The sequence below is a fragment of the Amblyomma americanum genome, chromosome 7 (assembly GCF_052857255.1).
Source record: "Amblyomma americanum isolate KBUSLIRL-KWMA chromosome 7, ASM5285725v1, whole genome shotgun sequence".
Lineage (NCBI taxonomy): Eukaryota > Metazoa > Arthropoda > Arachnida > Ixodida > Ixodidae > Amblyomma > Amblyomma americanum.
In genome coordinates this window covers 126982083-126997758 of record NC_135503.1, presented here as the reverse complement: position 1 = coordinate 126997758, position 15676 = coordinate 126982083, and the positions used below count along the sequence as shown (strand labels likewise).

General features: G+C 46.4%; 2 protein-coding genes across 5 annotated transcripts in view; one reads left to right on the top strand and one right to left on the bottom strand.

The window, feature by feature from the left end:
• The window catches only part of SamDC (S-adenosylmethionine decarboxylase), a 65842-nt gene extending 62987 nt beyond the window's left edge, over positions 1-2855 (bottom strand). Inside the window, exon 1 of the mRNA XM_077632937.1 lies at positions 2582-2855. Within this exon, the coding sequence (XP_077489063.1) occupies positions 2582-2697 (116 nt within the window). The 5' untranslated portion in view covers positions 2698-2855. The remainder of the gene's footprint in view (positions 1-2581) is intronic.
• A 469-nt stretch (positions 2856-3324) lies between these two features.
• The window catches only part of Cdk8 (cyclin-dependent kinase 8), an 89885-nt gene continuing 77533 nt past the window's right edge, over positions 3325-15676 (top strand). For 2 of the 4 annotated variants that reach the window (XM_077632936.1, XM_077632935.1), the window contains exons 1-3: positions 3347-3501; positions 13793-14064; positions 14479-14554. In XM_077632936.1, the coding sequence (XP_077489062.1) occupies positions 13937-14064; positions 14479-14554 (204 nt within the window). In that variant the 5' untranslated portion in view covers positions 3347-3501; positions 13793-13936. Of the gene's footprint in view, positions 3502-13792; positions 14065-14478; positions 14555-15676 lie in introns of all 4 variants that reach the window. The other 2 variants (XM_077632934.1, XM_077632932.1) reach the window with 2 other exon arrangements.

Genomic DNA, 15676 nt, shown 5'->3' with positions numbered 1-15676 from the left:
CTCCGCCATTTCCTTTCCCCCCAAAACCAACTTTCATTTTCAAAAGGTTACGAGTGTAGGACTGAAAGAGTATTTGAAGAAAACGGCGAATTTTAAGACAGATTTATAACAGTTAAATAAAAAGAAAAATCCCAGCTTGATGGCAACTGTCCCCACCCAGTTTCAAAGCGGGCGCTCCTGTGCCATTCAGCCATCCTGCTTTCCGGTCAAGTCACTGCTGTGAGCTTAGAAGGTGCACCCCGTTTCGGTTCCGTAGCAGCTTCGCTAAACGTACCACGATCGGTGCCTCGCCAACCGCGTGGCAAGTCAATCGAAACGCGACCCCAATAAGACGAAGGCCGTGCGTGGAACCAAACTGTGTCGCACTACAGTCGATAATCCGACACGGCGGGCTGGTGACGACGCCGGGCTGAGTATCAAACCGCCGCCTAGTGTGTAAACAGACCGCGGCTTCCTGCGCTGCCGTCGGAACCCGACCCCGAAGGTAGAAGGTGCCCAAGCCGCTCCGGTACAGGGGACTGCGCAGCGACGACTCGAGTGTGACGGGCCAGGAAGCAAGCGTACATTTTTCAACGGCGCACGTGTCGCCTGCGCATAAACCTCAAGTGCAGAAAGGGGGGGGGGGGGCTTCGGTGGCCTCCCCTTTCCCGGCGGTTTTTGTTTTACTCTGCCGGCGCGGATGGAGCACAGGCAGCTCTCAGTGGAGCTCGACCAGATGAATCAAGGAATGTGCTAGCCCGCAAGCAGACTAGAGCGCGACAACAGAAGAAAGACGAGTGCGTTAAGTTTTTCCCGCCTGTGGTAGCTGTTGCGCCTTTTCAGCAAGAATATGCGCCCACGAAGAGGCGTGCCGTCTGAATGAACCGACACGAGAGGCTTTCGTTCCCCAACACCAACCCCTCGCTTACTGCCTTTCGCGGCCGCCTTGAAGGCAGGAGCACATCGCGTTCTGCAGAAGAACACTGTGCGCATTCGAAGAGGGCGACGGCTTGGAAGCACAATAACCAAAAGGAGCGAGGGCAGTGCACCTGCATGCAGACTGCTCGGCCTAGGACCGCCCTTGGCAGCGGGGACCGGTCGGCATCACCGAGTTTCCAGAAGACGCGCGGCCGCCGGCGTGAAAATGCCACCCCGCGCAATGACGCGCCTCTCGAGGGGGAAAGAGCCGGTACACATCCACGCCCCAGACACGCCGGGAAACAAACAAGCCCAAGCAGACGGGGGGACGAAGCCTAGGCAGCCCTGCGCGTCGCACAAACAATCGACGCTGGGCTTTTCAACCTGCACACGTTACACAGTCAACTGATGTGTCTGGGAAATGTAACCTGCGCAATGAACGGAGCATCGATGAATGCACATTTGGGCTCCAGTTTTCGCCAGACTTCTTCGATGTAGGCATGCGCAACTAGCTACAATGGAGCACACCACGACGCGGGCACAAACGCGCCGGCCCACTGTCCAAGATATATTGCACAGTGCTATTACGCTGTGTATATAAAACTCTGTACAAGACGCGAAGTCAACAGCGACAGACAATGACGAACTTGCGGCCGCTTTTCTACACAGTCCCACGTGTAACGTGTTTTGTATTTTGCGTCGTCTGCTACCCCCAGAAATGCCAGCCGCCGCGCAAGACCGGTCAAGCACGACGTCACTGGCGGTGCGGTCGCCGATTGGCGACGATGCAACGAAGCGGCACGCCTATCGCGAATCCCGGTGGACGGCGAACAGTTCGATTTTGGCTTTTGTCGGCACGAGAAGATCGGCGTGAAGACCGAGTGCGATATATCTGCAGACTATTTTTTCGTTTTTCGAGAAACGTCCACAAGGCCGAGAGGCCCACGCAGAGTGCACTTGGCGCTGATAAGAACGCGGCACAGTGAGTGGGTCTCTCGGAATAGGTGAAATGATCGTGCACGTGTTGGCAGTGCGCGCGCTACCGAACGGCCGGCGCCCACTGGTCACGGTTTTATTCGGTTACGATTGAGAAAAAATCAGAAACATGACTCGCAAGCATAGCACGACGAAGGCTAAATCGATTCGTCGCACCACAAGCGCGCATGTGCACGAAGAAATCTGGCAGCGTAAGGCGCGCCTGCCTACAAAAATAAAAGCCCCCGGGATATGAGCGAATTTATGAAGCAACCATGCACCGAGAGATAAGGTTCCGACGATTCAGAAGCGCACACTCCCCATTCAGAGCACGGCTGCAGAGCGGACATTCACACGGCGTTTCGAACTGCGCTAGCCCCTGCAGAAAAGCGGTGCTATATGCACAAATTATGCGGCTCATATTCACGCACGCAATCCAAAATATGGGACCTGGCCAATAATTTTGACCCTGGTATGCGCACAGCACGAAGCGCGCGCGCAGGATATCGGCTGGCTCGCCCCGGCGCGGAGCCGCATGTAGGCCTATGAGGACGCACTGCGGCCAATCTGAATAATGAACATTTCAAGCGATCACCATTTCGTTACTCGGGTAGAGGCGAAAGGCGCGTGCAGCACAATCCCCGTCACCGGCTCAATAAAAACATAGGGGCTGAAACATACGAGAATGAAGAACGAAGATGGGGCTCACCTAGCGATCTTGCGGAGGTCGCAGTTCTCATCTTTGCTGTCGCGGCGACTGAACCACACCTCTAGTAACTTCTCAGTTCCTTCGAAAAAGTCAGAGTAATTGTTCTGCACGTCCATGTCAACAGCTTGAAGCGGGCGACGGGCTCACGGCGAGGGAACACGCTGCCGCCGAGGGCGCAGATTCGAACGAGCAGTGGAACGACGACGATGCAGCACGACGCTTCGTCCGGGCAGCCCGAGCTGGTCGAGCGCGCAAGCTCGAATGCTGGCTGTGTGAGCTGAGGGGGCGGTAGCGGGCAGAGATGAACGGGAGCAGACGGCTGATTGCCGGAAGTTGTTCTGTGATAAATAAACGTCACTTCCTTAGAAAAAGCACGCGCGCCATCGTCGCCATTTAGAACAGCAGTACGCAACAAAAACGCTGACTGTGCTACAAAAAACTACATCAGCTACATTATTTGATCTAAGCAGAGGCCACAGAATCGCAGACTTTTAAACAGGAGCTTGCCGTTTTTTTGGAAAAATTAAGTTCACTTGGTTTCAGCGGTTTCATAGTGAGAGCCGACCCTCAAAAAACTACAACTTATTTTCTTGGGTCAACAGTTTTGCTAATGAACTAGTAGTTTTCGAAATATAAAGTTGGGACTAAAGTCTAAACCTAGATTACACCTCAGTGTGCTTGTCCAGAACCTCTGGTACAACATTATAAAACAACGCACAGCTGGCGCACTCTATGCTGGCTATGTTCGAAGATGTCGTTAGCTTCATAAACTGTTCCCGCAAAAATCCGGCGGCGACCGTGAGCTTGTTCTGTGATGCGTTTTTCGCTGGTGCATCAATAAAAAGCACTTTGTCATCCTGCTAAGTAGAGCACCTTCGCACATCTTGCGCTGCTGAGGAAGTGCGCCGACGTTTCCCGAGGTGAGTGATCGTTAAGTTGCTCGCTGTAAAGCGGTGTTAGGTCGCGAAAAAAAGAGTCGGCGTCATACATGCCGAACCGCGTTGACAGATGAACGCGTCGTGTTCGCGGGAGTGAGCGTCGTACTACATATGCGGAATTCACGCGCACGTAGTCGTTAGTTGATTTTATATGCTTACTCTTGATGCATCTAAAACCCGAAAGCTGGCTTCTGTGCATAGCTTCGAGCTCTGCGTAGCTTCAAATGCCCCTTGCATAATGGCTGTCGGTTTCTTTCCTCTCTGAGGATGAGTGGAAGTAGCTATCATTTTCGGGCCACCCTGTAGTCATTGTGCACTGCACATAATTCGCATAACATGTGCGCCACTCGTTTGTCGGTTCTTGAGATCTGTCGACCTTTCGATGGAGAACGTGTAACTGGGCGCTGTCAATTAGGGTTGTTGGAGGTGACGCGAAGGCCTGCGTCGGCATTGCAGCAGTCTGCCGGTGGCACGCGCGAGATGCTGTGTGGCGGGAACTGGCGTTAGAAAAAGAGGAAACACGGCTAACATAGTTCGATATTACAGAAATGCGATATAACCGAATGGTAGGATCGGTGACATACAAGCAAGCTGCTGTGCTTACATTAGTCCTTGCCAACCTGCTCGAGGAATGGCGAGCAAAATACTCTGTCGGTTTGTTTATTTCGTTGCGCCGACTCAAACGCGACCCTTCGCTTGATGCCACTGACGGAGGATCTTAGAGAGTAGAGTATCGACCACTGTAGTGCACCGACTTGAAGGCCCAGTCGTTTTGCCTTATTGTCTTTTTTAGTAAGTGTGCTCTGTGACCACAATGTCTCTGTCATCCACTGTAGGCGCACAAAAATCATTTTAAGCCGCTGCGGTAGCTGAGCGGTTATGGTGCTCGGCTTCTGGCCCGAAAGACGCGGGTTCGATCCCGGCCGCTGCGGTCGAATTTCGATGGAGGCGATGTCAGTGCACGTTAAAGAGCCCCACATGGTTTAAATTATCCCCAGCCCTCCACTATACGGCGTCTCTCATAGCCTGAGTCGCTTTATGGCGATAAACCCACAGAAACCAAACAAAAATCGTTTGGTTTGCTGTCACCTGCAGCATCAGTGAGAAATACTTAAAGTTGCTCGAATCACTTGCCCGGCCCAGTGGGCATTGAGGAGTGCCTATGGTTTGCAAAACTTCTGAAGCAAAGAAGAGCAAAGTTGACAAGTTGTTGCGACTCCAATATATGTAACAGTGCATAGGATAGTGTGATGGCATAAGCTAAACAGCACTGCTTTGGACTTTGTCATTTATCCGCATTTGCATATGTTCTTACTTATTCTGTTTGACTAACTTCGGGTGTGGCTTTACGGAAATAAAAATAAATTTGTGGGATGCTTTTATTATGGCTTGCAGCTCAAAAACTGGTGGGCACATGGCCAAAGTTATGATGGAGTTTGAGTATCATTTAAATATTGGGGAAATTAACTGGATGTGTGGGTGACTAATTGACTTGGATATTATAACTAGGTCATGAAAGATGAGAAGGAACTCACAGTTTTACAAGCATAGAAGTTCTAGCTTGATGCTCAGAATTGTTTTTGTGTTGTTAATCATAGTGCAGCAGACTTAAATGACTTAGAAAATTAGCCTTCAGTTATTTCAGTTACGACTGCTACTACTACTTGATTATAGTTAACATATATTAGAACTGCTCCGAGTTAAAGAAAAGGGACAAGGCAAAAGTAGTGCACAAACATATAGATTAAATGTTACCTGCAACCAGCCTCATTTGAAGCTTCATTGATTACTGTGTTATTTACTTTACTTAGTTTTTTGCTGAGGTCTTTATATATGCTAATATATTTATTTCTTACCTTTGTACACAATTAAAATTCATCTTTTAATTGGCTAATGGATGTGGCATATCTGTTGTACATGGCTTGTAGCTCAGCTGAAACTTTTTCTAGTTCAGATTCTAAAACTGGAAATACCGTCAGAGCTTAGAGAGGAGGGGAAAAAAAAGGAATGGGGCCAGGTTGCTTTAGCCCCAAAGCACCTGTTAGTTTCCAGCTGATTGCTGGCAGTGAATTGCATTTAGTGTTTTCATATAGCGTGCACAGCGCTGTTGCATTTCTGGCATGGTCTGCTTCTGTAAAGCACGTATGCTCTTGTGTCTTCAATTCCAAAGTTGCACTGTGCTAGAAGCTGCCCATGTATGATGGCTGTTTTTGTGCAAGGTTGAAAGCTGAGAGCAACCAGAAAAGACCATGTTGCTGGAGAGTCAAAAACTTGGGCGCTTGATTTTCAAAACGTTTTGCTGGTTTGTAAATTGTATTAGTGCTAGTGGTTTACATGTGTTGGTGTGGGTGAAGCTGCTTGGCATTGTAGAAAGAGCCTAGATGAACATGGCGACATAGACTGTGTCTATTCTGGGTGCCAGTGGAAGTCGGAGATGTCATTTATAGCGGGCTGCCAATTGTGGCATACAAGAGAATGTTAGTGCATCTTTCTGTTCACTTGTGTTATTTCCGCACCATGCTGGCCCACCATTGAACTTCATTGTGGTCAGGTGTGTAGTGAGGATAGGGACAGCATTCCTGCAGCTGGACATTGCATGGATATGGGACACTGCAGTGGTACGGGAGAGCTACACTGCTTAGTTCTACATCAAGTACAGTGGTGTATATACCGTAATCGTGCTGTACTTACTACCTCCCTCCCTTTAAATGCCGCTGCCCAGATAGGACAGAACCCTTTGTCCCTCAGTAGACACAGTTATGCTGATGATGATGCACAGTGAGAATGCAGTGATCAGAAAAAAAGGCCAGCATAAAAATAAGAAGGAAACTTTGAGATAACCAGCAACTAGAAGTACCTACTATCGATTAAGATGCAGTTAGAAAGATGCTATATACGTGCAAATCCACACCACTGTGGCAACAGCCTCGGCAGTTCACTTTTCTTTTCTTCCTACTTACAGTTGTTTTTTTTTTTCACATTTTCCTCCTCTTCTGTTATATGCCAACTAGCTCACATCTAAAAATTAATGCACTGGCCATGCTTGCTAATTGTGCATGCTAGCTATCTCTGTAAATACGCATCACTAGTGACTGCAGCTGTGTTGGCCTACACTGTAACTTTGAAGATTCTCAGCTGTGTCAGTTTTGTTGCTTGTCTTCCATGCTGGTAATGGCTGAATAGAAAGCTCTCAAGTTGCTGCTTACAGAGTCATCGGTAGGGGGGTTGCAGCTGCAGCAGGAGCAGGGAGATGACTATGCTCATTCGAACTTTCGTCATGTTTGAAAATTTGGAGGGGCTGATGAAACCATGCTTGCTCCCTCACATTCACGTGATTTGCATGCAGAGCATTCCTATGCATATTGATTCACATGCTTTTCTCATGCTTGGACAATATTTGCGTTTAACTCCAATTTAGCTCCTCTGTTAAATTTCACTGTCTATCTATCAAGACATTCAGCTATGTCACAAAATATGTGCTGTGTTTATTTCTTCATTCATGCTTGTCTTTCTAAAAAAAAAAAATACTCAGTGCTTGTTTTTCTGTGTCGTCATAAATATATAAACATGTAGATATATTCAGGATAGAGGAGGCAGTACATGCAGGGTAAGAGAGGTGTGGAGGGGGGGGGGGGGGGGGTATCTGCCATGCCACCAAAGTGGGTACTATTGACTTTAATGGTGCCTCTGAGTGTTCTTGCTGTGTCATATCTCTGAAAGTGGCTCATTCTTGAGGTAGTGACAGAGCTGTATTGAGCATGTTTACTGGTAGTTTGATATTTTATGCCATAACCTCTGTTCATCGCAATTTGTCTGCCTTTTGGCCCACAATGCAGTGAACCTAATGTTTTCAGAGTTACTGTAGAAGTGATCAAAGCCATTGCATCTTAGTTGTGGGTAAAATTTTTTGTGATATGTGCTGCTATTTGCTGGCATATATTACAGCAGCTTATTTATAACTGGCAAAGGTTTCTCTGAATATTTTTCAGGCATTTCAATAAATTATATGTGAGGCACCTTGCTAGGAGCTGCTTAGGAGCTGCCATTGAAATAATCATGAGCCATTTGATATAAACAGGCCATTCACTTTTAACAATGTAAATATACAGTTCGTGCTTAAAGTTACCTGTTGAAAGGTGCCCTCATTTTTCTTTCCCCCTTTTTAATTCTTCCAGTGGACGTTGTGCAATGCATGAGGAACGGTGCTTTCTGTGACGGAGGTGTTAGGCCAATTGTTTAATCAGCTAGCCCACACTGTCTCTTGAGTTTATTCTGCGCGTTTCTGGTTTATTCTGCGCGTTTCTGCTTTGCGCTTGCCTCGTTTAACAGAGTTACTTGGGACATGCTGTTACGCAATGCTCCCTTGTAGAAGAGAAGAACACTATTGTCATGTTTCTGATGCCACATGCATGTTAGTTTTGAGTGGAAGAGAAGGCTGTATTGATGTGTAATCTTAACAGGCTGCTGGCTTAAATCTTATCAGTGGTAATGCTTTATCAACTACTAGCTGCTGTCTCTGTTAACCAAGGATGCTAGAGCACCCAGGTGGTTTGCAATGACAGCCAAGGTCTCCATAGCCTCTGCCCAAGAAGCATGTACAGATTGGATAGCTGTCTGGGGGCTGTCACATATGTGCCACTTTATTCTTGCTTTGCTTTTGTTTGTACAAGTCTTTACTTACCCAGATAAGAGACCCTGATATGGCTTGTCTACTGATACTGTGTTGAGCTGGCATTGAAGAGCTTTGCAGATGCTTTTCTGGTCTTTCAGACATGCAAAAGCAAAATTTTGCAGAATAAACAGATGTGCAGCTTGAAAGTTATTGGGACCACTGCTGATAGTATTACTGCTTCTCTTTAATTTTTTCATAAAAAAAAGATGCTGTATTCAGAGTCCAACACTGGAAGCAAATTGTGCTTTACCAAAAATTTTTTCATAAATCAGGTTTTCCTGGTTAATTTTTGCTGCTAAAATAATCGACTTTTAGTGATAAATTTCCCACGCAAATTTTTTGTATTTTTGTTTGTGTAACAGTTTGTCACAAACAAGTAAAGATTATGTGCCAGATGCAGAATTTCTGCGTCTATCTCCCTTTGCGCATAATTTGCAAAAGCATTCTTTTAACCTTCAATAGCCTTTTAAGATACAAAGCAGTAGTGCTTGATGTAATGACGCCAATAATATATTGGGCCAGTATGTGTGTTCTATTAGTTCACTTTAACAAGTACTTGAATTTAGCGTAAAGTGAAGCCATGGCATAACGGGTGTTGCACCTAAGCTGTTCAACAATTTTTAAAAATAGGCTTTTGGAGTTATGTGAGCTCTTTTTTTGACATGACATAGTCAGCGGCGTGGCACATCAGAATACAGCTAGGACGTGCTAACTTGTAGGCTGATTAGGTAATATTATATACTTAACTTGTTAATTATTACTGTTTGTGTCCTTATTTACTGAGAGGTGTCTAGCCCACTGTGGATAATATCGATAATAGTCTAGAATTTTGAAGACGCAGTTACCCTCAACTGTGCGGCCCAAAGATTTTTGGCTATTTCAACGAGATGCATGCACTGGAGGGGTTGCTTTGTTTGCAAGCTTTTCAAAAGCTCATCTAGACTGGTACGATGTGGGCATAATTCGTTGCGCCGCAGTGCTGAGAGCAACTGCGTTTTCAAATTCTAAAAACTGCTGTGGATTTTACTTATGGGTGGCTACATGCCGCTCAATAAATAAGTAGACTAACAGTAATATTTAAGAAGCTAACTACTGAATATTAGCTAACCGGCCTACTAGTTAGCATGTCTTAGCTGTACTCTGATGTACTGCACCTTTGACAATGCTATGCCGAAAAAAGAGTTCTTCTAACCCATAAATCTTTTTAAAACCCATAAATCTCTTTTTAAAAATTATAGAACATCTTAGATAAAAAAAAATTGTGTATTGAACAAACACTAAGTGAGGATTGCAATCATCAACAGTTAACTGAAAGTCCGCTCTAAAATGGGTTCAAGATATCCGATGCTAGTGTCTATGAGCTGTTTGCCTCGGTGAACTACTTTCTTTTGAGGATATCATTGTAGATAGAAATAAAGTATCACCTGATTTTTATAAGAATCTTATTGTGGTGCAAAAACAGGTTAGCATCAGGTTTTATCTTGAAATGAAAGGCCCTATATATACTTTAGCCTGTTCAGGCTTCCTTTTTGACATCTGTCGTATCCTCCCGAGACCGGGCAGTGGCAAATTTTTTTGATGTATTGGACAGCAGAGTCAGAGGTGTGGCAACCGTTTAAAGAAAAAATAATGATGCAAAAAGCTATTTCCCGATTACTCTTGGAACCTGTGCTGCTATTCACAGAATTTGGTTAATGTCATATTGTTTTCCCCCTCCTCTTCAGGAGCTCTCAAAAGGGGGGGAATCAGCGTTGGAACATTTTATGGCGACGATCAAAACTAGCATGTGGATTCACGTTCATTTTGACAGGGGGGGGGGGGGGGGGGGTAAAGCACTTTTAAGCACCTCTTTGCACTTGTAACAGTGTAACAAATGCACATTTGAGCAAAGAGGAGGCTTTAGTTTCTTTTTTTTGTGCTTCAGAAATTTCATAATTTTCTGTGCAGTGGCAATTTCCAAGCACATCCAGCAAAAAGTATGAAATGCGCCAAATGATATTTTAATCATGTTTAGGAACGCGAACTATCATGTCATAGCTTGGGAGAATATGCACAGCAGTGTGTTCATTTCCTAGGAGAATGTAAAAGAGGACTTTAGCTACAGGTATCAGTTTCCCTGTATTAGTATGTTGTCTTTCTTTGTCAGACAGATATCTTCTTTCAGTTTAGTTTCTGTATGGACAGGCAAGTGCTAGCAGCAGTGACACAGGAGACATGACTAATAAGGGAGCATGGAGACTAGAAGTAAGTACGTAATTGGGAAGAAGACCAAAAATTGTCATGTTCATGTCAAACTCTCTGTGTTCTAGTACATGTAGCACAGGAGTGCGAATTAAAAAATGGCAGTGTCATTTCACAACAGACAATATTGGCAGTTGTGCGTTTTCTGGGGTGGGGACATCTAGGGTGACACTGGGTGTTCCTTGTGTGCGCTAAGAGACAACGAGGGTGTCGGAGCTAAGGCGAGGAAGAACCAGCTCCGACAGTGTTGAGGTTCGAACTATTTTTTAATTGTGCTGCTCGCGCTGCGGCGGCCTATCCCAACTTCCTCCTTCTTGTCCGGCACCACGTGCCATGGCCTGCGAGCAGAGTGCGGCGTGAGGGGCACTACAAGGGCAACGCCATTACCAATATGGATAAGCTAGTTAAAGTAGCGGAAGTGTTCTACACAAATCTATACAATAGCCAATGTAATCGGGTAATGCTGAGGTAGTAATGTACAGCACTGGAACATTCTGCCAGTATCAAAAGAGGAAGTAAAGAAAGCCTTAGGAGCAATGCAAAGGGGGAAAGCAGCTGGTGATAATCAGGTAGTAGCAGATCTGTTGAAGGACGTAGGGGAAATTGTGCTTGAAAAACTAGCCACCCTGTATATGCAATGCCTTATGACCTCGACCATACCTTTAGCTTGAAAGAAAGCTAAAATCATCTTGGAAAATTGCAGATTGATTAGACTCCTGTCCATTGCCTACAGGGTGTTTACTGACTTAATCGTGAATAGAATCAGCACAACCTTAAACTTCAATCAACCAAATGATCATAGAGGCTTTCGTAAAGGCTACTCGACAATACACCATATTAACACTGTCAGTCTGGTGATAGAGAAATGCGCAGACTATAATCAACCCCTATATCGCCTTCAAAGATTACGAGAGAACATTTGACTCAGCTGAAACCTCAGGAGTCGTGCAGGGATTATGAAATCAGGGTGTAGAAGAGCCTGATGTAAAAATACTAGTAGATATCTATAGTGGGTGCACAGCTACCATAGTCCTGCATAAAGTCAGCAATAAAATTTCAATAAGAAAGGGTGTCAGGCGGGGAGACACAATCTGGCCAATGCTTTTCACTGCCAGTTTACAAGAGGCATTCAGAGACCTGGATTGGGAGCAGTTGGGGATAAGAGTTAATGGAGAAAATCTTAATAATCTGCCATTCACTGATGACATTGTCTTGCTAAGTCACTCGGGGGATGAATTGCAAAGCATGATCAATGACTTCAACAGGAAAAAAAAAACGGTGGGTCTGAAAGGTAATGTGCAGACCACTAAAGTAATGTTCAGCAGTCTCTGAAGGGAATAGCTGTTTACGATTGGTAGTGAGGGCACTGGAAGCGGTAAGAGAATATGTTTACTTAGGGCAGGTAGTGACCACATAGCCAGAGCACGAGAGTGAAACAACTAAAAGAATAAGAATGAGGTGGAGCGCACTTGGCAGGTACTCTCACATCATGAATGGCAGTTTACCATTATCCCTCAAGAGAAACGTATATGACAGCTGTAATTTACTGGAATTCACCTATGCGGCAGAGATGTGGCAGCTAACGAAACGGGTGGAACTTAGATTGAGTACTACACACCAAACTATGGAAAGGAAAATATTTGTAACGTTAAGGGACAGGAACAGAGCAGAGCGAGTCAGGGAACAAACACGGATAAATGACATCCTAGTCGAAATCAAGAAGAAAAATAGGCTTGGCCAGGGCATTTAATGCAAAGGCTAGACATGGAAGTTTAAGCGCACAACCAGAGGAGGACGGTCAAGAAAAACAGGCGACACATGAGCATTAACCGGCAACTATTATGAACAGCAGAGTCGTGGCCTAACATCACAAGCATAGCCAGCAAAATAATCACCTGTGTCATCTGCCTTTCTCAACATGCTCTTCTGTTTGTGCGCTTCATGTCATGTCATACCATCATACCAACACACCCAAACTGCAACATTAGCGAAGAAACATTAGCGAAGAAACATTAGCGAAGAAAAGATAACCAGTGGTCCGTAAGGGTTAAAGTAGTGGCTTTCAAGAGAAGGCAAGTGTAGCTAGGGGTAGCAGAAAGTTACGTGGGTGGATGAGATTGTGAAATTTGCGGGTATAAGGTGCTGTGGCTGGCACAGGACAGGGTTAATGGAGAGGAACGGGAGAGGCCTTTGTCCTGGTGTAGGCATAATCAGGCTGCTGCTGCTGCTGCTGGTGATGATGGATGTTCCTTTGGCTGCAGCACTCTACAGCAGTATCTTGCGACTACTGGATGCATAGATGTAACCATTCTTTTTATCTGCTGGCCCATAAATTTTTTTTCATTCCAGCTCACTGTGCTTTAGTCCTCAAGGGATGAGGAGCCATTCTTTCTTTGTTGGTTGCAGTTGAGGCACAGCAGGTTGTAATGCCTGATGTATGGAGAGTGGGCCCTTGTGTGGTTGGAATTATGGGTGTTGAGCAGTCATCCATGGTGTGTGCTGTCATAACTGAAGACCCTGTCATCTTCCATCATATGGCTGATGGGATTGCTATCCTGGCGGGTGGCCAGCGGGTGCTGTTGAGGATTTTGTATCAGTGGTGGTGTGATAAAAATGTCCTTAGGTATTGGTACTTTCGGTGGGGAGCCACGTCGGATGTACCGAATAGGAGAATGAGATTGTGCAGAGTTTACAGCGACAGCTGTTAAGGTCACATGCGTCTTTGACATCTTAACACCAAGGAATGCGAGAAGGAAAAAGGGAGAGCAAGCAGGCTTGGCTTCACATGCTGATTGGTCAAAACACTTGCCATTTGTGACGTAGCCGCCGCGGTGGCACAGTGGTTATGGCGCTGGACTGCTGACTCGAAAGACGCGGGTTGGATCCTGGCTGGAGCAGGCGAATTTCGATCGAGGTGAAATTCTAGAGGCATTCTACGGCATCCCTCACAGCCTGAGTCGGTTTGGGATGTTAAACCCTCGTAAACCATAAACCACTTGTGTAGTTGTGGAAAGAGAGACAACAAGTGTCCCCTCTCACCCGTTTCCCTCATTTAACCTGTCTCGGTGGACTTGTAAGGGTGGATGAGTGACCATGCGTGATTTTGTACGACACACGGTTGCATGTGGACGCTTGGCCGTGTGTGATGCAGGGCTTCCCAACAGCCTTGCCCAACTATGTTGGGGGGAGCGAACCCCACCCCCCCCTTCCAAACCTACTCGAAATTCCTAAACACACTTACTGCATCAGCATTTCTCACCAGCTCGGCTCTCACTGAAATTCGCTTTACTACAAGCATAAACGACGGCTGAATTTTTTTCTCTTTGCCTTGCCAGTGACTGCAGTTTCTTTGTTTTTCAGGTCGTGTGCCATGGGGCCCTTGCGGTTACCTCGAAATCTGGTGTTTCTATAGCCTCGGCATCGGCCTATGGTGGTAGGAGGGGAAGTGCTTCCCCTGCTGCCGCCACTGCTCTTACTAGTTGGGTCTGAAGGAGGGTGGCAGCCATGGACTACGACTTCAAGGTGAAGACAGCCAGTGTGCGGGCCAAGGTGGAGGACATCTTTGAGTTCGAGGGTTGCAAGGTCGGCCGGGGCACCTATGGACACGTGTACAAGGCTCGTCGGAAAGACGGGTGCGCTCGCTCTTCCCCTTGACACAGTTTCTGCGTGCGTGTGTCGAGGATTGTTGCAAGAGTGGTTGCTTATAAGGCCAGGCTGAGTATGTCGCTCATGTGAGCACGGGAGGGGTGGAATTTGCCCAGGGCTAAGACGCCTGGTTTTCATCAGGGATCCACAGTGCGACTGACAGACAGGGAGGAAGGTGAACAAGCGTGTGTGCTGCTTTTCCAATGTGCGCCTGTGCAAACGCACCTGTTTGTAGGATTGAAGTTTCAGTTGATAGTAGTGTTCCTTGTTTGTTTTCCTTCGTGTCCATGTCCTGTACGAGGTTGCTTTCTTGCCTCCGTGCCTGTTCTAGCAGCTGTGGGCCTCAAAAGTGGCTGGATTGACTTTTGTGCTAACATTACAGAATTCCTTTCTTGTTCCAGGAGTGACAGTAGGGACTATGCACTCAAGCAGATTGAAGGTACTGGTATCTCAATGTCGGCCTGCAGAGAAATTGCGGTAAGCATTTTTCTGCTTTTCATCTGGTAGCCCAACTGTGATGTTTTTGTTTGTTTTTAACATGTTACAAAAAACTTTTCGTATTATGTTACAAAAAAAAAAAACGTTCAGCTGTCATAGGTCTTAAATAAAAACCAGGGGCCATATTACGCAACTGCCAATTAGCACAGTTGTCAAAAACTTGTCAAAAACGTGTCAATTAGCCTCGCTCCTATTGGTCGGTCGTGGCCGGCAGCCATTTTGCTTTTTTGCATCATGGGTGGCTGCAAATTACGTCACGGATGTGGCAAAAGTGGTGACGTTGCACACCTAATTATGCAGGCGCTGATTGACAATTTTTTGGGACATCCTTGAGGCTGTCAATTTGATCGTTGCGTTTTTGACAGAAAATGGTGGCGGTGTACGCGGCGATATGACTGAGGTGGCTGCGCCGGTGCGAGCAATGGCCGAGAGCGCACGAAGACACGTTTGACTATGTCTGGCTTGCCAGACAAGCTGTTTCGACGCCTTTTTCGACTGGAGAAGCAGACTGTGGAGGGGCTGTGCGACGAAGTCGCCGATTAACTGGGAGGTTTGCGTGTGAGCGCAGTGTCGGTGCGGCGGCAGGCGCTGTGTGCACTGCTGTTCTTTGCTACTGGCGGCTTTCAAGCTGCCGTTGGTAACGAGGCGCACGTCGGCATCGCACAACTGATGGTAAGCAAATGCGTGCGGCAGGTGTTGGAGGCAATCAGCAAAGTTAGCGCGCAAAAGGGGTGGGTTCCCGAGGTCACCTCTGTGCCACAGCTACATATAAATAAGACACGCCTATGCTGGGAAAACACTATTTTTCCCAGCAAATCGCACTTTGTGGTCGTCTTCTGTTTCCCAAGGGAAAAGGAAAAGACAACCGCACATCACACACTGCAACACCTCACCTTTTGGCATTTTTGTCATCGATCGAAAGAGCTGAACAACACAAGACTTCAACAAAGTTGTCTTCGTCGATTTCGTACCAAGCGCTTCTTGCAAGTTTGCTCGGTAGGCACGTAGCCTTCACTGCATTCGTTAAAATTTTTTTGCGCACTTAGGTCAACCGCACAGTAGCTTGATTTCAGACGCCCTGTAACAAACAATAACACAGCG